We start from the raw sequence: 26,563 nt of genomic DNA, 5'->3' as shown, positions 1-26,563 counted from the left end.
TGCTGCCATCTGCTTTTTTTTTTTTTTTTTTTTTTTTTTTACTTTTTATATATTTCTAATATTCTCCTTCCCTCCCTTCCTCAACCTGGTGACTTGTGGGAGATACCCTCCTTGTTTTGTTCATGTGGGTGGTGGGTGGCGTTTCAGCAGGTCAGCGTTCCACCTCCCAAAGCAGTCACGTGTTATCCTCCCACAGGCCGTTACTCCTCCTATTGCCTCCTGCCTTCCACTCTCAGTTTCTACTCTCACACGTTGATCACATTAGTAACATGATGCTAGATTTGTTTTTAAACACCAAGTATTCATAACATTTTACGATATCAAGCATGCGTGACTTTTGAAATATTTAGCGAAACTCGGATGATAAAATGTAGAAAGTTAACATTTTGATTGGGGGATAATTTCTATGGTTTTATTTGATCTGGTCCAGATTTTTAAAGACATGTTTAGAGTAGGACTGGGACTTTACGTGTTTGTTAATTGTGATTAATTACTTACAGAACAATAACGCACTAAAAAAATTAACACAGTTGATCGCTTTTTTTTGCGTTCCAAACACTTCTTTTACACACCAATCCTCTTCTCTGTAATGTTCTGTACTAAGTGCTGTTTTATTTTAATACACAAAAACAAAAGTTTACAAAGAATCCTGAAAACTATGAACATAGCTTACTTAAATGTAGGTTTGTGCTTTATGAACAATGTAATCATAATATTCTTTATTCAAATTGCACATTATTTTAGCACTCAGTGATTAAAAAGAAAACAATTTTGTTGTTTAAGCTCATTATTGTTTTCATTCAGTCGTTACCAAAATTAATTTGAAGTTGAAAAACGTTGCTTCTCGTGTCGAATATTGTTGAGATTAATTTATATTAACCAAGATACAAAAATTACAAAGTCCCACCTCTAGTTTAGATAAATTCAGACTTTTTGCATGTTAAAGTTAGTGTTTAACGTGGAAAGTGTTTGATTCCAAGACCCACACTGAAGATTATCTTTTTATTTATGTAAGCTTTTCTTAAAGGAGACATATCATGCCTTTAAATCCTTCCTTTTTACATATAAATCATACAGTTGTGGTCTATATAAAGCAGAACTGCAATGCTTGGGTCTGAATTCCTCATTATTATAGCTCCACAGGCCACTTTTCTACCCTTTTTCTGATGTGCTTCTGAGAGCACCATTGGTGCGGCCTCTTTAAATGCAAATGAGACACTTCATACCCCGTCCCCTCTCCAGGTTGCAGAGGTGACAGTCGGTTCAACTCCACCCTGTTCGGCCATTTTTGTAGTTTGAAAGAAGAGATACGATTACCTAACGGCGCAGAAATTTTTTATTCACATGTTATTTACAAAATGTAACACGGAAGACTTGTCCATCCAGCCTTACATGCTCGAGCCAGAGTCGGACCGGCGGAGCGGATGAAAAATGAAGATGATGAACCTGCAGAACCCTAAAAAGTGAGCTAACACAAGCGCCGAGCTAAAGCTAGCGCCAAGCTAGCGTCACGTAATGCATTTTAATGCAGTCTTTTCGGAGACAAAAACGGCAAAATGAAATGACTAATGAACACTTTAGACTTAAATTAAATCACGTTGGCCATATCGTCAAGGATCTAAAACGAGCACACAGCACTAACATATAAAGACGGTGCAACTGCTAATGCTAACAAAACAATGGGACGTCTTATCATCACACTTTTTAGCGTTATTTACAGCTTACCGAAGTGCTCTGTTCGTCGTCTCCACAGATAGAAGGAATTGAACCCTCAATCAGACAAAGTCTTTCGGCAAATCCTTCTTTATACTGGCGGAGGTTGCTGAAGCAGTCATCCTTGAAGTGCTTCGCGCACACAAAAATGACCTTACCCACAGATGGGTACATTTCCGTAAAAATAAAACTCAACCAGGCACTTTGAAAGGTTCTGATGCTGGGGGAGAGGTCGTATGTGAACGTTTTGTGTGTTGTTGTTGTGTTGTGTATGGATGTAATGAACCGTGTGGGTTACTACATCCAACAACCGAACATTTTGACTTATCTTCTCGTAACTTCGGCATTCTTGCGCTTGGACTACAAAATAAAAGTGAGAAATAAAAATGGCGGATTGCTCGAAGTGTTGGGCCTGGAGTCGATGTCCTAATTTGGCAGTTCCGCTGCAAATACTGTGACATCATTGTTCAAAAAACATGATAGAGAATAAAAAAATCGAAACAGATTGAAAAATATGACCAAAACAGAATATAAAGATATCAATGGAGCACCTGAAGAGACTAATTTGAACTTTTCTGTACTTCTAAACACTAAATATGCAACAAAATGCATTTTAAGGGCTAAAAAAGTGGATTTAGCATGATATGTCCCCTTTAAAGTTTCTGTCAGTTGTTTCTCCCGATGAGGGTGCGGGAGCTCCTCCAGCTTTACTGGAGACTAGATATACTCCCTGAACAGGTTGCCAGTCCATTACAGAGCTAACAGAGGCTTCTACTCCTCATTTGATACTTGTTGGGTCCAATGAAAAATTAATTATATTGTTACTACTATCATTGACTTCCATTCACCTTAAGATTCTCATGGGTTTATTCAGCAAAACAATGACAATACAAGACATCTAGACAATGTTTTTTTTTTTAACTATATCCAGCCCTTATGAGAAAAGACCCTTCAAAGTGTCATATTTTAAGAACAATCATCTCAAAATGAAGGAAAGTTTCTCCCTACTGTGCTGAATTTGGCTCAGATTTGGTGTATATACTCCTACATACCAGAAGAGCAACAGAGGAGAATAGGCTTCTGATTTCATAAAAACCTAATGGAGTGGACGTAGGAGCTTAACAGCCTCTCAGCCCTCAGTTTATATAACAGCATAGAAGTGTTTTGGAAGGAGATGCACATGAGGGAAAAAACCTATGACATTTTCTCTCATTCAGAGCACAGATTAAGGAGTTATGGTGTATGCACTATCTGTCACAATCTATAATTTATATGAAATAGTAGCACAAATGAAAGGGATGAAGACAGGCACATTTTATTGGTCTCACTCTGATATAGCAGGGCAGTATGTGTTGGTAAACCACATGGGTTTCACAGCCCCGGCTGCTCTTTTAGATTAGGCAAAGGAATTACATTGTGTCTCTGTGTTTGTCCTATCCTCCTTTTGTTTATCTATAAAGCCTTTGACATGATGGGAGTGGTGTTAATCAGATTACATTTTAGGTTGTAATGCTCGAGCCTGCGATATAATGAACAATATGTCCTGAGGGGTTGATTACCAGCCAGGTCATCACAAAAGCTTGCAGTACGCCAGCTGGAATACCCCCTTCATCCTCTCACATCCCAACAGGTCTGACCCGAGGCTTAATTAAAGGACCTTTAGGTATTACAAGTAAAACACTGCACTGTTGGTATTTGAGTTATGGGCAGACACAAACAGCTATTCTCCTATTACCTTGGAGCTTTGCTTCTGTAGTTTTACCATCTTCTGCTTAATAAAATAAAATAAAAAAACAACTCAATATTCACCATTTCATCTGTTTGAGTGTACTTATTTGTAAACATTGTTTTGCTAACACTGTTCCTTCTTTACTTTTTCTCTGTCTTTCAGGAACCTATAAAGTCCAGAGCGCCGCAGCTTCATTTGGAATATAGATTTTACAAACAGTTGGGAAACTCAGGTAAGAAAGGTGGCGTGAACATGACTTAAATATGATTTATACCAGCAGAGAAATTGGATCAAATTCATGCCTTACCTTTTTAGAATCACAGGTATTCTGTTTCAGAGTTTACCCATTACCTTGTCATTTCCGCATCTCTTTACCTGTTTCCGTTTCATAGATACCATTACGGGCTGATACACTTCCCGAAATTGTGCCAGACATACTTAATATGATTAATTGGGTCAACTATTGGTATATTTCTCCAAAAGCATGTGCTGGAATGGCGTGAGAACTCCCCAGTGCAAGATTTGACATGGCTATCTGTTTTTGCTACACTTGCTGGACATAATATTTGGCATATCGCAAGATTTCGTAGTGACATTAGCGCCAGATTTGAAATTTCAGTCACCGTACCATCCCGTTTACAGTCAGTGTGTGTTATGCGTGATATTGTCTCAAAACATGCATGTGAGGGTATATTTTGTGTCATATTATAACTATAACAAGATTGCCTTTTTCATTTCAGAAACTAAATTCTGTAATTTCTGGACCTTAACAGCTGGTTTGGCATCAAAAGAGAGACCGTCACAATATTTGACATTCTGTTTTAATGTCATAGTTTATTAGTGTGCTTAATTTTTCATTTCCATTTGAAGCTTAAAAGCCTCGTTGACACATTTAAAATATCATTTAAGAAAAAAATTGCTTTACAAACAGTCTTGATGATGAATCTTGATGATGAATCTTGATGATGAATCTTACTGTCCTCGGGTTTTATTTCTTTTGAATTCAAACTCCACTTCTAAAGTGTCCAGTGTTTTCTCCGTGCACGACCGGCCGGTGGTAGAGAGCGAGAGAGATGATGGTTGCCAACCTGCATAAAAACGCTCTTCTGTCATATTTGTTCAAGTTCAGAGGGAAGTGGGATTTTCATTCGACGGTCCCAAAATGCTCCTGTTTTACCTTGTACAAAAGTCGGAAGCAAACACCGCCACTGCTTAGTCAAAGTGACACGGACAAAAGGTGCAGACGAGGTCTGCGCTGTCTCCCACTCTCACAGCCTTTTGTGCTGTAGCCACCCACACCCACATGCCCCTGTCAGTGTTTTTATCTCTGACCAAGTCTTCCATCAGCCCTAATGTACTATTATCATTACCATTATTACTACTCTAATGGGTAGTAATGTAATATAAATACAATTGTTCTTATAAAACATCAATATTACAATGTGTTGTGTTGATATAGTTCAAAATAAAATTCTAAATGTCAATTTAGTATTTCTTTTTATTTCCTGTTTTAGTCAAGATCAGGAAATTACGTCAGTAATATAAACAACATTCAGATTTACAAACGTAAACTAAAGGCTGGGATACACTGTGCGATTTTTTTTAAATCGTTGCACTCAGCAACAGCTCAAACCGTGCGACTCAGACGCAGAGCCCGAATGTGCGCAGCTCACGATTCATGTTCTCACACTGTACGTACCGACACTCTGACACAATCTGACTGCTCACATTGTACGTCCATACACCACACGTCGGGGTCTTGTTTCCGGAAATGCAACGTACAAATTAGAAGAAGAAGAACACTGAAGCGTCACCATTAAAACAGACAAAGAAGAAAAACCCGGAAGTGGAGAGAGACGCGCAAATCTCAGCAAAAAGAGCTTTAAAAAAGAAAAGACGGTGAGGTGATGTGATGGACCAGGAGCTGGCTGGACCCACGTGGGCAGTACAGTCCGTCAATTTTACCTACAGTGTTTGCGCAGTGTGAGCGTTTACGGTAAGCCGGTCCGTGGTACTGCTTCAACTGTGCGATACCCTCACGAGGAGCTCACGAGGAGCATGTTTGAAATCCTTATGACCTATGATTGCTGATCGGGAGCTGGTCGTGAGGTGTTAATCGCTTCTCGTGACCCCATGTATACTGCACGATGCACGACACGTGATCCAGCAGAGATTCGCACGATCCCACAAAATAGTCGCACGAGTCGAGAATTGGCTCAAAATGGGCCAAAAATCGCACAGTGTATGCCTGCCTTAAGTGATTCAGATGTAGCTACACTCTGTTATGGAAAACACCAAAGCAAATAATGAAAGTACCAGTAATTACTTTTATTCTAACTTTTTTTTTGCACAAATGGTGATATAGTTGCTTATATAGCTTAGTGGGCTTACAGGATGTATGTTTGTGCTGCTTGATCCTCTGGTCTCTGTACACTGAGGTCTCTGCGTCTTGGGCTAAATTAGCGACACGTGCCACTCTTTTCGCTCCTTGTGCCGAAGCAAAAGCCCTCGACTGTTGATAAGGAGGTGGGGCGTTAGGGCAGTCCTCAACTATTTATAGTCGGTCCTCTTTCAAGCATTGGGGCCATTATAGCTTCTGCTTGGATAGCTTCCCTGGTCTCCCTCATCACAGTAACTTCCTGCATGTCTCTGTGCAGGCCCGACACAGTCACTATCAGGAAAGAAAGCTGTGCTTGGCTGACAAGGTGTGGCTAGTTTTCCTGTATGGCTGCTCTTGTTTTTAGTCAAAGAATTCCCTTTGTATTGACATGTTTTAAATCACTGTCATATAATTTCCTGTATTTAGTGTTCTTTCTAAGAGAAATTGGAACCTCTATAAGCACGTGTCAAACTCAAGACCCGGGGGCCAAACCTGGCCCTTTAGGGCATCCAATTATTTCGGCCTGCAGAAGACAGTAAAAATGACAGATAAAACATTAATTATTGTCTAAATTACCAAAAAATCCAGTTGTAGATATCTGAAATTCACCAATTTGATGAAACCCGACATTATTTTTAGGGGCTGGCGTTTTTCCTTTGTTTATTTCACATGAATGCAGCCATTTTTACTTGAAAATTGTGGAAAGAACTCTCAATATTTCCACAAATCTTGCAATTTCTCACAAACAATTGCAAATAAAGTCTCTAAATTTCACAAAAACTGGTAACAAAACAAAATCAATATTTTTTTAACTGAATTGAACTGATGTTGAAAACTAGAGCACAGTGATGTTAAAATTGTCCCACCTAAAATCTGCAACCTATTGCATTAAACAGTTTAATATCCTCTCATTCTGGAAATGGGCAAAATGAGTGATCACACTTAATTTTAAGTAAAATGTTTAGAGTGACATCCATCTGTTTGGTCACATTCTGTGGTTAGTATATACTGCAAACTTAGATGCATGTATAAAATATAACAAAAGAATGTGGCATCAGGTGCTGCAGAATTAGAAATATTTACCGTTGTGTGTTTTTTTCAGTCGTCCAATATATTTCTGAAACTAAATGCGACTACAGTATATGCAGACTATGTAATCTGATTAACTCTATTTAGTCCTTTTCCCCCCTAACTCCGTTCATCTGAACAAGTGTTAATGCAACTGGGATAATCTGATTAGTAGCAATCTTTTCTTTGTTTAAAAACCCAAAGTGTATTTGTATTGGAAAATACAATGATTAATGCTGAAAATGTGCAAATCAAAAGCAAACTAAAAATGTAGGGATACTTGGAAATTGTTTATTTTTGTTAGAATGGACGATTCATAAGGTTGACAATTGATGATTACAGTATCTGCTAGACATCACTGACGAGCTTCAACTGACTGCTTATATCAAACTGATTGGTCTCTATAGGGAATGTATGATGAAGTATCACTTGTTGGTCTGGTAAGGGGGGGAAATCAAGAGCAATGATTGGATCCACTTATGTTGATGGAGACGTAAATTTCCCGCCCAGCTAAAAAGTGCAGATGTGCACAATGTTAGTTAGTCTGCTCTATGCTTCACAAATGTTTATGGAGATGAAAATAGAGCTGGAAATATTCTTTTTCCAGGTGTGCATGTGCCCGCTTGCCATTACTCTTCTTTGGTTGGCTTACTATTTGACCGTTATTGCTTTTGATCTAAATTGGTATCTTTTCCTCTCTCTCTCTCTTTTTTTTTTTTTAGAGCTTATGTTTTTTTATTTCGAAGTAGACAACGGGTACATTTTCAAACACGATTTTCGAACTTATTACATTTTTTAACATTCTTCAGATTCAGATTCTTCAGATTTTAACAAAAATATAAATAAAAATCTACACAAGAACCAGCTATGTGGGATTGACAAGATTAGTTTGGAGTGAGCGGAGTAATATGTTGGTGAGTTCAGATAATATTATTGCAATATACAAAACTTAAAGCATATGTGATTTTCTCCAGGTGGTATATTTTCCGAAGTTTCTCAGTCCACATATTGTATGTTGGGGGGGGGGGGGGGGGGGGGTAGTTTTATCAATTAATTATAATGCATTTAATTGCTTCAGTTGTCATTATTTGTAAGAGAGATTTTCTAGGTTTTCCATCAATACCAGCTGGTATTAGGCCCAGAATGCCACTGTAGGATCTTTAGCTTGATTTTGATGGAATACATTTTTAAGAGCTTTAAAAACCTTGGACCTAAATTGTCTGTTTTGTACATGCCCAGAAGATGTGAATATGATTGCCTGTTTGTGTTTCTCCAACATTTATTTGTGTATGTTGATCCCATTTTAGGAATGATTTCCGCTGTTCCAAACAAATCTCATTATTACTTTCCACTGAAACTCCTGAATTTTGGTTTTTAATGCTCAACTGTAAATGCTTGGTTCCTATGGCAATTAGTGACACATATGAGGATATTCTTATCTCGTATATAATCCACTGATGGGGTTAAGCATGGCTGCATTATTAATAAGAGCTATAGAGTCTTTTCGTGACCGTCAGTGATGCATTAAACACTTTAATTCCATGTATAGGATAGATATGCATTCATGCATTGTGAATAGCACCCACTACATGTCACCCAGGTCGCACGTACAACACGATAGATTAGGTGAATCTCCCACAGTCATTGCGTGAATCCTTTTATAGCATTCGAAACTTTGATTATTGTAACTTACAGTCCTATTATCAGTCCTTCCAGGATTCATAAAAAGTGAAAACATTGATATATTGTAAATTGGTTCTCAGCAATTATCTGTTCTTGTTCTTTGTGTGCTTACTCTAACCATTCTCTATATATTTCACAATTTTTTATTTATTTTTTTAAATCTTCAGTACATTTTTCCTCTCCTTTTGCATCTTCTAAAATCCAATCCTCCTTGCTTTGACCCTTGACTTTGACATTTCATTGTAGGGCAACATTGTCTTTGGCTATCACGGTTCAGCCACCTGAATGGTTGAAACAGCATGGGTCAAAGCACTGTGGACGCAATAAATACCAGAGTGTATTCTGCGCACTTGGATACATTTTTAGTTTTACATATATGCAATCCATAGACTGAAGACTTGTACTTGTTTAGTGTTTTATTTGGTTCTCACTGCACTGGTTGGGTCCAAACCTCCCCAGTGTGGTTTAGTTTTTGTAACCACCAGATGATGCTTTACAGGGCTGTCAAACTCATTTTATTTCAGACCTAAATACAGAGTGGGACACAAATTATAGGCAAGGAAAGAAGCAAATTCATTATTAATGTGCCCTAGTTTGCACTTCCACGTATAAATAATGTGTAAAGTTTGATAGGCAAATTTCTATTTAATTTTGGGAAATGTTGAATAATTTGTGGGAAATGGCAGGATTTTGGAAAAACGTTAATTCGTCTTAACAATTTGCGATTAAAAAATGACTGCCATCATGTGATATTTATTAAGGGTATAAGAAAAAATTGATTTGGCGATGTGTCTCGATATTTCACCGCGCAATCATTGTCAGGTTTTAGCTAGCATATGCATAGCATGTAACGTCTGAACATCAGACCTTGTTAAACTACCTCACTCCTCAGTGCATTTTAGCTTGGTAGTTGATTGCACTTTATTTTCCTAAAACATACTGGGCACTTTTATTGATGTATGTGGTTACTTTTTAAAAATAATTTAAGAACTTTACAAAATCACTATCTGTTGCAGAAGCAAAAGTTAAACTTTTCTGCAAAATGTAATTTGATTGCTTGATAAACATACCACTTGTTTTTTATATTGGTATTTGAATTTCAGTCAGTTTCCATTTACTTGTTCTCGCAAGTTTTAAAGAAATGAAATAAATTGGATGTAAATGTGAAATTTGTAATTATTCATATTGCGATGTATATCGTATTGTTTAGTATTGGCATATGTCATATTGTGACATGTAAATTGTGAATGGTATCATCAGATTCATGGCAATGCACACCCCTAATATTTGCACATTGACTCATCACTTTTGCTTTCTTCTTGGGCCCTATAAAATCCACGTTAATGGAATCGTGGACGGAATCGACCAATGAAAACGATTAAACCCGAAAATGGACAAAATCGGCATGAAACGCTGTCTCCGTGAGGCAAAGAACGTTTTTTTTTATGGGGAAATGCTTCCAGGGACCGCTTATTAGTAGCACCGCTCTCCTCCTCCTGTCCTGGCTGCATTAAACTCATCTTAAACCACCACAAACACCGTCGCAAATCATCACCGACTCCTAACTACAGGGCCATTTGTGCCCGTTTAACTTTGCTCTGCCTGTGAAGCTCCGCCCGTTTATCGTGTAGTGCAGCGGTGCTCCGTGAGAATGTGATCAGCTTTAATCATCTTCCCCTGCTCAGTGTTTGAACTGTTGTGCCTGGCTAACTAAGAATAACTCACTTCGTGTTTCCTTTAGTTTTTTTTATTCCAGCTTTGTAGGTACCAGTCGGCAAGCTACCTCAAGTACAACCGTTTCGGTGGGAACTTCCGGCTTACAAAATAAGTCTGTTGGAGCAATGTTATTAGAATGTTACATTCTAGCATCTCATCAGAGCTACAGAAGATAGGATACTATAAATTAGGTTAATTTAAACTAAGTCAATCAAAACTTAATCATTAAACCTGCTCAGATTCAGTAAACCATTGATCCCTGAGAGGAAATTGGGTGACATTAATGCAGTTCTCATACATCTTTATATGACATTTAAATAATTAAAAAGAAGCCGTCATATGTTGTAGTGACATGGATTATTCTATCTAACTTTTAATTGTCTCTTACTTTTTCTTTCATTTTTGTTTAATTATGGGTTTTTTATTTATTTATTAGTATTTATTTTGTTCCCTCATAGGAGCTAAAGACTACTATTTTCTTTAAAAAAAACGATAAATATTTCTTTAAAAAAAAAAAGGAATTTAAAAAATTAAAGTGAAAAAAATGGAATTTGGAAAAAAATGAAACTGATTTTATAGGGCCATGTTCTCCTGTGGGCCAAAGCGGATGCTCCAAAGGGCCGGACTTGGTCCCCGGGCCTTGAGTTTGATCTGTGCTCTATCCATCTTGTCGACCGCCCCCAATTTACAGAAGGTCACTGTTCTTTGGTTACCTGCTAAAGACTCTCCTCACTCGCTCACACACACAACTGTACAAACCCTGATACCGTTGTCATGTTTTGTCATGCCTCACACGGCCCACTTTTAAACACACCAATTCTCATTGTGATGCACTGCCAAGACAACCCATTCCACATTCTTTGGGTGTCTGCATACAACACTAAGCTGGGTGTGGTGCTTCCAAGCAACGCAGGCTGTTACAGGTGTTGCCAGTTCACTGTTGCCATTCATGGGTGCATTTTAGCTACAGTATTTTCTGTCTTTAATCACTGGAGGGGGAAACCATTTACAAAGCCACTCCTGTTTCTGTTAAACCTGTTGAGTAAACATTTCTAAAGTCAGTGAGGAGATTCCCGCTCATTTTCCCTCTCCACTGTAAAAGATCATTTTTCAAATTAAGACAAAAAAACCCTAACTGTTAATAATGTAGCATAAATCTGGAGGCAGTTTTTGAGGAACTTTTGATTTAAGCAGTCTAAATTAAAAGATGAAGCAAAAAACTGATTTAAAAATATATATTTTTCACTACTTAACCCAGGGTTTTGTCACCTTAGGGTTGCCTGAAAGATCTAATAATTATATAATAAAATGAAACTACTAAGTAAAATTATGTGTAATAAAAAAAAAAAAAAAATATATATATATATATATATATCCATTTTGCACAATTAAAAAACAAATATCACAGATATGAAACTTAATATAATAATTATCATTCTTTTTCAAATTAAAACACCACACTCAATCTCAATTTTATTTCTGTACTTTCACTTTCTCAAATAAAATGCAGTATAAAAATATCTGATCTGCACATATTGTCACTTTTTAGAGAAAAACAGTCTCTGGGGGTCGAACAATAATTTGTGATATAGAAATGGGGTAATGGAGACCTTGAATCTGAAGATTCAAGATGGCGCCTGTGTGGTTGGGCCGCCGTCTGTCTCTGCGCACTTTGGTTCTGTTTGTGGCACTCCTGTCAGTGGAAGTCAACTCCTTGCTGGTCTATGATCACCAAACGCTACTGGATCTTCAACTTTCGAGTCTAGACTTGGTGAATATTGAATGGAAAAGACATGGAAGTTCCTGCCCACCTCTCCTGTCTGGGATACCAGCTCCCCTTCGTCGTGTGCCGGCTCCACCTTCGTACGAAGCGCGACGTAGATGCCGGGGGAAGCGCAGTGGAAGGCTTGTTAAACTAAAGGCCGGTTTGTTGCTTGCTGCCCCTGTGCGCAGCATCTTTGGCTCGACGCGTTTTGTTCCGACCAGATGCCTTGTTCCTGTGGCTGGCTTGGACGATGTGAAGACACGGATCTGTTGCCTCCCTTCTTCCCATTTTCAGTGGCGCGGAATGAATCTCCACAATCTTCGGCCATTTAATTGGACATTCTGCCAGGCTACTGTGGAGGCTAGCAGCGCTGTGGCTCCAGCCAATTTTGGAGAAAATAAATTTCAATCAGATAAAGATATTTTTGGATGAGTATGAGATCCCTGAGGTTTTTCAGTCTGGTTTTAACCTCCACAGTACTGTCAGCTTTATTAAGGGTTTTACAATAAATAATATTTTGATATTTAATGATTCTGGCCACACTGTGGCTTTGGTGCTGTTGGACCTGACCGCTGCGTTTGATACAGTGGATTATGAAATCCTCCTGTGTCGTCTTGAAAATTTGGTTGGCATTTGGGGATGTGCTTTGAAATGGTTCCGATCTTACCTAACAGAGAGGAGTTTTTGTGTCAAAGTTGGGGACTCTGTTTCCTCCACAGCCCCCCTGTCCTATGGCCATTCTCTGGCCACTCCTGTTTTCATTGTTTTTGCTACCGCTAGGATCTGTTCTCCGTAGATTTGGGGTGTCATTTCACTTGTATGCTGATGACAGCCAAATCTATGTGCCCCTTAAGCGTGAGAATGCATTTGGTACCACTCAACTTTTGGTGTGCGTTGATGAAATCAAATCCTGGATGTCAGCTAACTTTTTGCATTTTAATGATAGAAAGACTGAAGTCCTCCTAGTTGGGACGAGTAATTCTGGTAGTGCTGTCTCTGTAAACCTAGAATCGTTGTCTCATTTTGTCAAGCCCACAGTTTCAAATATTGGAGTAAAAATGGATCATAATTTTAAATTTGACAAATTAGTGCTGTGGTGAAGGCAAGTTTTTTTTCCATTTGAGGCAACTAGCAAAGATAAAGTTCTCACTTTCAAAGCATTTTGAAATATTGATCCATGCTTTTTGTCAGAACACAGCTGGACTATTGTAACACCCTGTACACCGGCATCAGTCAAGCCTTGCTCACGTGCCCGCAGCTGGTTCATTTGTCTGACCTGCTCATGTCCTACTCCCCAGCACGTTCACTCAGGTCAGCCAATCAAGCGTTGTTTATGGTCCTTCAGACGCATCGCAAACTTAGAGGAGACCGTGTGTTTTCTGGAGTTGGTCCTCTGTACATTCGACAGGCTCACTCCATTCCAGTTTTTAAATCACACCTTAAGACACACATGTTCTCTTTGGTGTTTAACCAGTGTTGAAGGTTACTTTTACTGTTCCAAATGTATTTTGGATACCACTGTACTGTTGTATTTTTATTGCCCTGTTGTACAGCATTTTGGTCAACTGAGTTTTTTTTAATAGTAATTTATAAATAAATTGGATTGGACAACCAGAAAAACGTCGGGAACCACCGACTTAACCAAAGTGAACTCAGTTGGCGTTGATATTGCGCATCAAATCTATAAAAAAAATTCAGTTTTGGTTGTTACTACGCAAGTTGAATGACATCATTTGTGTGTGTTTCCACAGAGGGAATCCCTCAGGTGTACTATTTTGGTCCTTGTGGGAAATACAACGCCATGGTGCTGGAGCTGCTCGGGCCGAGTCTTGAGGACCTGTTTGACCTTTGTGATCGCACCTTTTCCCTTAAGACCGTCCTAATGATAGCCATACAACTGGTAAGGCCTGTCGGGTGATATATTCAAAGCTTAACGTAATTGTTGTGTTATCAAAAACATGCAACAATTGTTGATTACAAATTAAGTTAGTTTACAGTTTTAGAGTAACATCTGTTGTACAACCATATAAAGAAAATCTGAAATGTTGTTTTAATTATGATGGATTACCAGTTTGAAGGCCTATTGTTTGCAACAATTGAAAATAAAAAACAGCACACAGATAGCAGTTACAGAATCTCTAAAGATAGTTAATGATTGGATTCAAAATAAAATTGGATTCAAAATTTTAATAAAAAATGATGAATTACAACAGCAGAAATGGATCATTGATTTGATCCACAAACACTTAAACCTATCGATTTACATGTCAGTCTGCCCCAGGGCAGCTGTGGCTACAATAGTAGCTTACCACCACTAAGTGTGGAGTGAAAGAATAATGCCTTAGTTCCGTAAGTGTTTTGAGTGTCTATGATAAAGCGCTATATAAAATCCAATGCATTATTATTATGTGCGAAAAGGAGTAGGAAGAAGTGTAAACGTGTTTCATCCTACCCCTTTATTCACCGCCTCTTTTTCTTAATAAAACTAACAATACAATCAATTACCCATCATACGAGCAATCTACATATTCACAAATAGATATAGCTAATCAGTATTACTCAAAACAGAAAACAACAAAACTGGTGAAATTTAATATCATTAGTATCGATTGTCAAGCAATATTTAGTCACTTAGCACTTTTTATAAAGTCAGTGGTTGAGGAATGCAATTTTGTATCATGCCACTTTTTAAAAAAAGAAAATCATTCAGTTTTAATTCAAAGGAGAAAAAATGTTGCTGCCAACATAACATTATGGGCTTTAAATTATAGCGAGTGTTTAGGATTCTGTGGAAATGCAAGGTTGTCATTAAGCCAGCGTTCCTATTTATTACTCAGGCAATTTACAAGCAAAGTGATAATTAAAACCACAAATTCAGTATATTTTTGACAAGATTATTTTGGTCATCAGTTTCTTGCATTTTTTCCTATCATGCTTTATGAACACCAAACAAACGTGTGCTTCCCTAGATAACGCGGATGGAGTACGTCCACACTAAGAGTCTGATCTATCGAGACGTGAAGCCTGAAAACTTTCTCGTCGGGCGGCCGGGAAGCAAGAGGCAGCACACCATTCACATCATTGACTTTGGTCTGGCCAAAGAGTACATAGACCCCGAGACCAAAAAACACATCCCCTACAGGGAGCACAAGAGTCTCACTGGAACAGCACGCTATATGAGCATCAACACCCACCTGGGAAAGGGTAAGGATATCAAAATGGTTTATTTACCTCATGCTTAAAGCTGCTGGCTTATTTTTCATGGTCTTGTCTAATGAAGATGTTGGTACTGTTTTCTATCGAAACATTTACTCAGCTTTGAAATTAATATTTACCTGCTTTTATACGCTATTACTTTGGTATTAGAATTTTTGTTTTTAAAATCATTTTTTTAAATTGCTTTTTTTTTTAGCCCCAGTTTTACATTTTAAAGTCAAGCCAAGTCTAGGGCTGTGTTCAAAATTCCACACTATCGTACTACTCGTACCAAGTCTGACTTCAAAATTAGTATGCAGTGCGTTCACATTAGATAGTATTAAAAGATTGAGTACACGGGTGTATACAATATTGGGACATTTCCTAAGTATGCACGGTTGGCAAACTAGTCATACTCAACCGCCCCATGATACATTGCGTGCGGAACGTAAAATCGTCCTGTGACCGGCTCCATTAGTTTTTAACGCTTTTTTAAATAGGGCTCTTATTTTGAAGTTTGCCGGAAGTTTTATCAGTAGCACAACGGAGGGTCTCCGGAAATGTCGGAATTAAATGTGTTTTCTCCGAGTTTTGTGGATAAAATGACCAGATGTTGATATTCTACCTGGTCACTTTCTCACTTAAAATGTTTTCAGAACGTTCAAAGGTGGAGAATCAACGGAGATATTTAGCCTCAGTGTGATTCAGGTTTTTGTCGTTGTAGGTCGGAAATGCATCTTGGGAAACTTGGAAGTATACTTCAGTGGGAACGGTCATCAATCCTGTCATACTAATAGAATAAAGTAGACAGTATATACTCATTGAGTGTGTAGTGTGTAGTTCTCTAGTATGCAATTTCAAGCTAAGGTGAAGTGCTCTGTTGGATTGATAGCCTAAATCTGTTGGGTCTTCATTCGTAATGTTTTAATCATGGCCTTTCATACTGCCCACTTTGAATTTTAACTCCATTATTTCAAACTCCATTAATTTTTGTGGAGGTGATTTATTTTTTTTTTTTAATGTCCTTAGTCATCGATTTGCTGCCCCTTCCAGCTGGTCATAAACCTCAGTTTGCATTTCACATCTTAGTTCAATTTCCTGTTCCTTTTATTTATTTATTTTTATTTCAGAGCAAAGCAGAAGAGATGACCTGGAGGCGCTGGGTCACATGTTCATGTACTTCCTGAGAGGAAGCCTCCCATGGCAAGGCCTAAAGGTAGAGGCTTCACATTATCCACCTGTTGGCTCATATTTACTTTGTCATGTTAAAATGCAGAATTCTTTACTGTTGATCTCCAGTATCACTTCAATTCTTGTCAGATTTTTTTCTTGGTATACAGTCTTGCAGCATACACTCAGAAAAATATTTCTTAATGAATGTGTCAACAATTTCCACCAAACTCAGTTGTGCAAGCAAAAAACTGCCATTAGGAACTTCAACATTATTTATCTAATAAATAAATCATTGTCCAGCTAACTTAATAAACATTATTTCAAAATAATAAAGTTTGTTCTGCCTTATTAAAATGTGTTATTTAAAACCAGTTATGTCAGTCCAATGAAAAATCTGAATTTGTAAATATAACTTAACTGCATTTATTTAGTCCACCTAAACCACACATTATATATATTACATTATATATTGCTACATAACCGGCTTAAATAAAAGTGGTAACTACTGGATTCTGTTGTACATAACTGGTCTTCATTATTCTAATTACATTAAGTTGAAGTAGACTCACTAAACAATATTTTGTCAACAATTTTCCACACAGTGTAGTTAAGTTAAATAAAAATAAAAAATGGTTCTGTGAAAAACCCAATTTTCTATCGATAAAACGTGATAACTGGTGCTGCATATGTTCAGAATAATGTAATTAAACATCCTCCACTTTCCATACAATCTTTAAAATGTTTGAGCAAGCAGTTTAAAAAATAAATACAAATACCATTCTCTTGTTGGTAATCTCTGACACTGCTAAAATGAACGTTTATAGAAATTTGAGAGAATATGTTGAATTATTCTGTTTTGGGTTGTGGAAAAAGTGAGAAGCTGTGTATGCATTCTGGGTGCATTGCATCTCAGCCTTTGGGAGAAACAAGAGCGTAAAACCCGTAGGACACATGGCAACAATGCCATGTGCCTGCAGGGGGGGTCAACGCCAGCTACGAGGTGAAAGTTGTTTTTATTCTGAGGCATCCAAAGGTGCAGAGAGAATAGACAAGAAGACAAGACACCTCATCGGAGCATTTGCTGTGTGGGAGGAAACACTTGCAGGATGAAAACGATGGATGTAGAAATGTGGGGGTTCTCATGCATTTCAAGCCAAAAAAAACAACACAAACAACACAATCGCAGCATCAACTTCACAAAACGGTGAAACAGAACATGAATCAAGGAAAGCTTGTAATGTTTCTATGTTATATAGGCTGTGTATTTTCCTAATGCTGCATCATTTTCAGTTTGCTAATCTACTCAGAGGAATTGTCTTCTCACAAACATCTACATGTGTTTCCTTCTAGGCGGACACTTTGAAAGAGAGATATCAGAAAATTGGGGACACCAAGCGGGCGACACCCATCGAAGTGCTTTGTGAAAGCTTTCCTGGTCAGTAAAACTTAGCGCCACACCTCTCCTTGTTTGGCTAATAAGGCGCTCTTTAGTGAAATGTAAGTTAGTTCCTGCGTGATGATCTTTTTGGTTTTTTTACAGAAGAGATGGCCACTTACCTGCGCTATGTGAGAAGGCTGGACTTTTTTGAGAAGCCTGATTACGATTACCTGAGGAAGCTCTTCACTGATCTGTTCGACAGGAACGGCTACATTTTCGACTACGAATACGACTGGGTCGGAAAATCACTTGTAAGTGCACTTGACTGTGTTTTCCCTTGCTATTTATTCTTAACTCCATTATTAATGTGGAATATCTGCATCTTATGTCTATGGTTCTGTGCAGAAGCTTTTGGCAGGTGTAAAGAATGAGTAGCTAAGAGTGTTTTTAATATAATGATCGTATGTTTTTAACGATTTACAGAAAGTTTGCAATAAAAAAAGCAATATCTCATCAACATAAGTAGGTTACACCTTGCCTTCAAACGAGTTTCTAATGGTGCATTGTCCACTTTAAGCTCACCAGTGTTCCTTTTTTTCTGACCTCTTTTGTTTACTTCTATTGATACGATATTGTATCGATATTTTAGCTGCCGCACGATATAACCAGATCCTTTTTTTTTTTTGCTGATTTTCGATTGAAAAGCACATGAAATGCAAAAATACCTCTAATAGTGTTTTTACTGTTTAATATAAACCACTGCTGCTGAATCTTGTTTATTTTATATCTGATAATGGGTTACATAAAGTTATGGTTGATAAATATCTCACTGATTTCCTATAATCAGACTTTTTGAATGAATCATTTATTACTGAGAGCAGTACTAACAGGATATTCTGGTATAATAATCACAATAGTTACATTACTGTCTCATGGGGCCAGCTTTGTCTGTGAACACGTGAAATGTCATTTAAAAATATTGCGTCCACAGCTTGAAAGACGGTGATGACTTAACCAACAGTTGTCAACAAATACAATTGTGTTATTGATTTTTGTTGACAATGTCGACTTATTGTTGCACTCATATTTTGGAGGAGGTCTGGGTCAAGATGGACTCATTAATCCATCTAACTGTGCTTTTCATGGTGTTTTGAGAAGTAGTGAAAGCAGCGGCTCCTAAAATGAGTATTCTAATACAGAATAAGCTATATTGTCATTTTCCATATTGCCAAAACTGAAAACTCGATAGATCTTGAATTTCAATATATTGCCCAACCCTATATCATATGCACATACAAATGAATATAAAACAATGATATTGTGAAATTACATGAGTGTTTGATAGAAAAGAGGTTTTTTTTTTTTGGTCTTTTTCTAACAGCCCACACCGATTGGCCCCATCCCCAGTGACACGCCCCTGCAGCCTAGCAGCAGAGACAAAGCACAACAGCAGACCAAAAACCAGGTGAGGTTATCCACTCCGAACACAACCAACACAACACGTAGCACCTCCACTGACTGACCGGCCAACCAACATTGTCATTCAAGTTCCTCCCACCCCCTCCCACCCTGGCCCGTTCTCCTCTTGAGACCAACTGTAAGCAACTTCCTGGAGAATAAAGGTTGCAGTTCTGCTCAACTCATCCCCCTCCCCTTCCCATTCTTTTCCTGTCTGCCCTCTGCAGACAGTTCTGTCTGGTTGGCAGTGACGTCAGCATTCATCAGGTTTCTCACTGTGCAACGAGCTTATTAAAACACAAATGCTTTGCTTGTAAATTACTGATGTGCAGTTGGACAACAAAGCCCTGTTTCAGGCTCCTCTTTCTTCCTCTCACCTTGCCACTTTAAGCTTCAGTCATTGCATGCATGAGTTGAAAATGCAAAGGGCAATTTTCATACGAGTGATGACAGATATTAGCTTAGTGTGACAAAATGTGTTTTTTTTGTTTTTGGTAGCATGCTATCTAAGCCTTGTTTTGCTAAAAATTCAGGATAGTAATTGATTTATTAAAAGAAGTTTCTCTTTATTGGTATGTTTTTCACTCTGTTCTGACTCATCATTTCCCATAGGCTGTTCAGGGAGCACATTTGTTTTTATGATTGACTTATTACTGTGGACTCCAGCCTCTTTTTATAGCTCCCCATTCACTATTATTGGCTTAGAAGCAACTGGCCATGTTTTAAAGCTCGCCAAGCACAACCCCCTTTCCTGAGTACATAGTTCACTACTGTAAAACCTGTAACATCCTGGAGAAAACATTGGAGTCTATCTGAGCCTGTTGTGTGTTTGTGTGTGTGGGTTTGGGGGCTGATTTAATGCCTGGGAGAAAGGAGATTTTAATAGAGAGGTTTCAAGCTTACTTGACTTTTTAAAAAATGTATTTTCCTTAGAATTCTACAATATAATTAGTACAATTGACATAAGAAAGTCAATTGAAGATTGTTTGCCATCAGGCGCCATTATTTTAAAGGTTCAGTCGTTACTACAACTTTGTTAATCTCCTGTAGCAAGATTAAAATACCTTTATTTATCTTTTAAGTAGAGCTATTTACAGAAATAATCCCCAATCTGCAAGCAGTACATATGGAAAGCTAAAAATCCCAATATGAGCTAATTTAAAATATCTTATTTAAACATATTGTCAGTGTATTTGAATGGGAATTTAATACTGCCTTCTCCCAACCTATAGCAGCATGCTTTTAAAAAAGGAGCTTAAGTTATCAGCATTTGAGGTGTTGACCTCAAAAAGAAAAAAAAAACAGATACATTAACCACCATAACAAGTTACTATCAATGTGGAGGAGCTTTTGCTCTACTTGGAGCTCCTCCCGGGTGACTGAACTCCACACACCTGTGAAATCTTGTTATAGATTTCCAATTCCCAATCATAACTCAAAGTTAATGTACTACAATCTAGTCACAAATACAAAATGTATAAACAGCGCTCCGTTTCCCAACTGCTTCTAAGAGGCTTTGGTTCAGGTTCAGTGTTTACCTTGAACTCATGTGGTAAAGTTTCAAAGATGTGTATCTTATCCTGGAGGTTGTCAGTTGTGCTCAGCTAGCTGAGGAAATCAAGGCTGTTTTGTTTAACTCCTGCATGACATTATTTGTGTGTTGATCTGTGCTTGACGTAAATTTTTTGCTTCCTTCTACTCCTCTATTAACATAGTTTGTCTTAACAAGCCTGCTTTCGCTTGGAGACGTCTTCTTTAATTTTTTGTTTTGTTTTGTTCTTATATTCACTCCCCTCCTCTTTTGTCACTCGTCCCTCCACCTTTACCCTCATCACCTCTCCCTGACCCACCACCCCCCAACATCACCTCTCCTGCTGCTCCTCTTCTCACCACTTATGACCACCTACCTTAAACCCCACCCCCCAACCCCCCACTTTTTGCTCTTTGCGTCAAGTCGCCTGAGCCCAAAGGAAGTGAGTCTCAGCCCACTCCGGTGACCAATAAGGAGACTCTGGGGTCGCACCTCACCGCTGAGCGGCTGGGGGGCTCTGTTCAGGTACTGCTGCTGCAGCTCTGACTGCTTGTGCATGAAGCTTCTTAGTTTCTGAATGTGTCTCACCTGCCCCACTCCCCCCTCCTTCCATCTTCACTGAGTCAACACTGCCTGCCCTGCTTGCTAACTGCTCTGTCTCCACTATGGTGTGCTGTGCTTGCATCAGACTGTTTGAATCTATGTGTCTGTGTATCCCACCACCCGCACCCACCCTCTGCTTCTCAGTTATGCAAAGATGACATCCAGTAGTATGAACATCTCATGAAGTACAGATCCCATTGTCATCAGAAATGCACAGCTCAAAGGCAGCTCAGATATCCTAAACTGAGGAAGAAAACGGAAGTCTTTTTTTTTTGGTCCCCATCCTAGATTTGGCTCAAGTGTGCCCTCTAGTGTTGGCTTGTCAAACAGCTGCTTTTTTTTGCAGAACTCGTTCACGTTCCTCTCTGAGGCTGTGGTGATGCAGAAGGTGCAGTTTTCTCTATTACAATTTGGCCTTTGTGATAAAGTATCAGGTGTTAATTAATTTCAGTTTACTTCATTCAGTTTAACTGATTAAGCATTATGCTCTTATAATATTTAAGAGCATTTAGACCAGGTGTGTTAAACATTTTCCCACTCATCAGGGGTTTATTTGCTCTGCTGTGAATACTATGAAATGCCCCTTTATGCATTTATATTACTATTTAAGATACAAATGTTATGTACACTATTGAAATAGGCTGAACTCTCTTTACACATATTTCATTTATTGTCTGACATCCATTTAGTTTAAGCTACTAAGATGCCCTCTAATAATGCACCCCTCATAGGAAAATATTATGGTTTATTTGAAGTAAAAATGAATGCCTTTTTGTTTTCTTGTTGTTACAGTTGGTAGTTGTTTATTTTTCCGAACTTGTTTTTTCTATTTATCTCTTAAATTTTGTAGTGGCCAAACTTCAGACTGACTAGTTACTTTCATTTCTAAAATTCTTTTGGGACACATAATTTGTGGCAGTCCCCGTTTGTTCCACACACCATAGGTTTGACACCCCTGGTCATGAAAAAAAAAACGCTTTAAAGAGTAGATGACCACAAGTATGACCACAGCCTTGGCGTCTGTTTTCAAATGCCAGTTTAATGCATTGTTGGCTTGAGGTTTTTCAACTTTCTTTGAAGACAGACGGGGGAAAATGTTGGAACCTTTTCCGGTGAACCTCTGTGAAGTTGCTTTGGTTGGGGCTGAGAAACGTAGTGAATCAGCGCTGCATATTTTCATGTGAATGTTCATCTGCACCCTGCCGTTGTGTGTCGGAGCGCCTGTTTTTGTGAGCAATGTGCTGTCCTCTTCAAACGCTGCAGGTGATGAGCTCAACGAACGGCGAGCTGAACACTGACGACCCCACAGCGGGACACTCCAACGCGCCCATCACGGCTCCCACCGAGGTTGAAGTGGCCGACGAAACCAAGTATGAAACGTCTGTAAACACACCAACACTCACGCCAAAAACAAACACACAAATGTCTATTCTACACTTTGCAAAACAAAACAAAGCCCAGATAATGTTTAGCTTTTTAAAGTTCAAAATAATGTTCAACCACATTATTATTAGTGTGCATTTGCTATTTATTAATGGAATTTCATACGGGCTCGGACATAAATATCCTTATGTTTGGACTGAAAAAGTGTATTAAATATGGCTGATGCACTAATCAGTTGAAATTTGTCGTACTTGAAGAATGAAGAAACTTGACGGTTTTTTTTTTTCTTTAAAAAAAAAAAAAAAAGAAATCTGAGCACTATGGCGAATAAAGTTGTAATTTTAAGAGAATAAAGTCGTATTTTTATTATATTAAAGTCGTAATATGAAAGTAGTCGTCATTTTATTAGATTATAGTTGTATTATTTTTAGATTGAAGTAGTAATTTGTGAGAATAAAGTTGTAATTTATTAGAATAGTTGTAATATTTCGAGAATATTTGTAATATTTCGAGAATATTTGTAATATTTCGAGAATATTTGTAATTGTATTAGATTAAAGTGGTAATATTTTGAGATTAAAGTAGTAATTTATGAGAATAAGGTTGTAATTTATTAGATTAAAGTCGTAATATTTTGCGAATAGTCATAATTTTATGAGAATAAAGTCATAATATTTCAATATTAAAGTTTTAATTTAATAAGAATAAAGCTGTATCGTAATGGTACAGCGCTCAGAATTCTGTGTTGAAGTGAACGCAACTAAAACGGCCACTTCCAGGCAGTTTTCATCAAATTATGGCTTTATTCTTGAAATATTTTGACTTTATGTAAAAATATTATGACTTTATGCTCATAAAATTACAATAACTACTAAGCATCGTAATTGTTATTTATAATGGATTATAAAGTTGGGATTAGATTTAAAATGAGTGGAGGCTCTGTTATTTGGTATGTTTTCAGTATATCATAGTTGAAATGTACTGTGTTAAACGCTGTCGTTTCCCTTCAGGTGCTGTTGTTTCTTTAAACGGAGAAAGAGGAAAGCCCTCCAGAGGCACAAGTGAAAGACGAGGACGAAGAGAACTTGAAACATTGTGATCACTGTCGAGTTTTAAATGAAAGAAACTACAGACTCCTTATCTCCGAGCATCGTATCCCCCCCAAATCAGTCTCCAGCCTCGCCCTCTCCTCTCCTCACTTCCTCCCCACTCTCTCTCAGTCCACTCTCCTCTTCACCGTGCACATCCCACCCACACGTTCTCACTCTCGTTCATCTCGGCCCGTCGGCGAGTCAAAGGAATGTTGCAGTCCCGTCGACTCCACAACAGACTGTGATTCCTTTAAAGACGATGACTAATTACTAAGTACCTGCTTTACATCAGGGGTGGGACGAGGGCTTGAGAAATAGTTTATAAAAAAGCTGTTAACAAGGAACCTCAAACACGTGGCGTGAGTATGAAAAGAGACACTGTTTGAGACAGTTGTTTTAATTCTAGATTTCACAAACAGCTGTCGGTCAGCTGTTGATCAGAAGACGCCGTCGGAGTGACAGAAGAAAAATGTTGATGATTTTTTTTTGGGGGGGGGGGGGAATCAAAGTAAAGAGGAAATGGTGAAGTATGTTGATGTTGAGAACTGATAGACACAGAACGTATTTCATCTCCCAGACAGAATTTGGAGGATTTTAATGTTATGTTTTTCTCTCTCTCTCATCTTTTTTTTTTTGAATCCTCAGTTATTCAAAGTCAAATCCCTGCATTGAAAAGTAATTCTCTTGTATTGCTCGGGAGTTTCAACTTTTTCCTCACTCTGCTTTTTGTTTCTTCTGTCAACGTGGACTTAGTAGCACAGTCACTGGCCTCAGGTACTGTGGAAGAGCGAGACAAAAACCGAAAACTCAACTCTCCTGTTGTTAATGCACTTTTTGGAAAAAGAAAAACAATTACAGTGGGAAAGCTTCATGTCGGATATTAACGTTAAGGAAACGACTTAATAAAAGACTGATCTAGGAAGAGCCCTTCACAACGCTTATACCTGAGATATGGCTGAAAAAATGTTGTTGATTTACATGGAAGAGTGGGGGGAAAAAATAGAAACGTGTCTTTTTGATTTTTATTTCTTACATCAACATAATATACCAGGAAATCATAGTTTGTGCCTTTCTAAGTAAAATGTTTAAAGCTGAAGTGAGTGTCCCGCACTGACGTTTTATCTGATCATAAAAAGCGTGTGTGTGTTGTGTATGGAGTGTGTGCACATCCCTGAGCGTTAGGAAATGAGCAGCATTCATCTGTATACTTTGTCCCGTCATGAGCGTCTGCTGGTCAGTGCATCGGTTTGGACCAGAGGAGGGACGGACTGAGAAGCTCCATCAGGCAGCACCAACCGTCACATTGCAGCTCTGTCAGCCTCAACATCTCCGGTTCATCTCCCGTTTCTCACCAAAACGTCACGAATGAAGATAAACACACGTTAGTGGCGTATTCCTCCCGGATCCTTTTTTTTTTTTTTTTTTACATTTCTTTTCTTTGATGCGGTTCCTCATTTTAACCTCTTGCTGCATTGCCCTCAGAGTTTCTTATAGTAATTATATCCGACCTGCATTGCAGAAGGTTTTTCTAAAAGAAAGAGTATAAGAATGTAGGATGCAGGAGCTATAACATAAAAAATATTCCAGGATTTTGATTTGTTTTCCAAAAAAATACTGAATTACACCTTTTTTTTTCTCTAATTCAAGGATTAGAGATACCTGACAACATTAACACATGATCAAATTGCTGTCAGCTTTGAGTAAGATTGTTAAAAATGGGCTGAAATGACTTTTAACGTTAGTGTTTTCAATGGTTACATGCTGAATCCTCAGCCTGCCACACTTTCTGAAGAAGTCTGCTATGAATACACTGACTCTTCTAGGCTCATTGGATTTCATTTCAGGCCTTACTTAAATATTTATTTTGTAGGCTAAACAATAAAAGCCGAGTTGCTCCCTTAGAAGCTTGTCAATTATCTTGTCCTTATGATTGAGATGGTGACGACTGAGACGCACCAAGAGGTTGAAGGTTTTTAAGGACCTTTCCTGTTGAGATTGCAAATGCTGAACTCAAACCTAACCCTGAATGCTAACTGACATATTTTGGCGTGTTTTCCTCTTCGACAGTCATTTCAGTTTCTTTTTTAACCTGTGCACTCACGATGAATGTCAGTACAAGCAGATATGAGACGGAAAAGACAAAGGAAAGCTCCATGTCTCCTAGCTGGAGTCTTTACCCATGAGGCGCGTGCACTGCAGAGCTGTGTTTGCTGCTGTATAAATAAAGCCACTCTCGTCTCCAGATGACCCCCTCCCCTGAATCCCTCCTTTTGCGCGCTCACAGCAAGCTGCCTCTGCTACTGAAGCACTGCTGAGAAGAAGAAGAAGAAGAAAGCTGAACTACTTTATATGACCAGCATAGGGACCCAGCTTGGCTTTTGCTCATTAATACTTGCATTGTAAACCTTTTACCTGGGAAGATTTACTTTCTTTTATTCATTTTATGGAGCTGCTCAGACCAGAGTTGAACTGTATTTCTCCTCTCTTATAAGTGAACCTCTTTGCATTATGTATTTGTAAATATGACCACAACAGATCTCTAATTGTGAATAAAGAAAGTTTTATCACAGGAGTCAATCATGGAGAAGTTTGTGCCTGTTGCTGAGTCCCGCAGTGTGCCAGCAAATTATTGCTGGAAGCGTTTTTTAAAACTTCTAAAGTTTTCCAACATCAACTTCCATCATTTCTAAAGACAAG

The 26,563-nt window shown here is 38.3% G+C and overlaps 1 protein-coding gene across 11 annotated transcripts in view; it reads left to right on the top strand.

Moving 5' to 3' along the window:
• The window catches only part of csnk1g2b (casein kinase 1, gamma 2b), a 46,855-nt gene extending 21,899 nt beyond the window's left edge, over nucleotides 1–24,956 (top strand). For 3 of the 11 annotated variants that reach the window (XM_028445636.1, XM_028445638.1, XM_028445637.1), the window contains exons 3-12: nucleotides 3,605–3,674; nucleotides 13,806–13,954; nucleotides 15,024–15,258; nucleotides 16,380–16,465; nucleotides 17,773–17,857; nucleotides 17,963–18,111; nucleotides 19,182–19,265; nucleotides 21,213–21,314; nucleotides 22,656–22,771; nucleotides 23,786–24,956. In XM_028445636.1, coding sequence (XP_028301437.1) covers nucleotides 3,605–3,674; nucleotides 13,806–13,954; nucleotides 15,024–15,258; nucleotides 16,380–16,465; nucleotides 17,773–17,857; nucleotides 17,963–18,111; nucleotides 19,182–19,265; nucleotides 21,213–21,314; nucleotides 22,656–22,771; nucleotides 23,786–23,840 — 1,131 coding nt within the window. In that variant the 3' untranslated portion in view covers nucleotides 23,841–24,956. The other 8 variants (XM_028445641.1, XM_028445639.1, XM_028445640.1 and 5 more) reach the window with 8 other exon arrangements.
• The last annotated feature ends 1,607 nt before the right edge of the window (nucleotides 24,957–26,563 follow it).

This window comes from Gouania willdenowi, chromosome 4, assembly GCF_900634775.1.
Source record: "Gouania willdenowi chromosome 4, fGouWil2.1, whole genome shotgun sequence".
NCBI classification, from domain to species: Eukaryota; Metazoa; Chordata; class Actinopteri; order Blenniiformes; family Gobiesocidae; genus Gouania; species Gouania willdenowi.
Note: the sequence above shows the minus strand (reverse complement) of the source record. Positions and strands in the feature narration are given on the sequence as shown.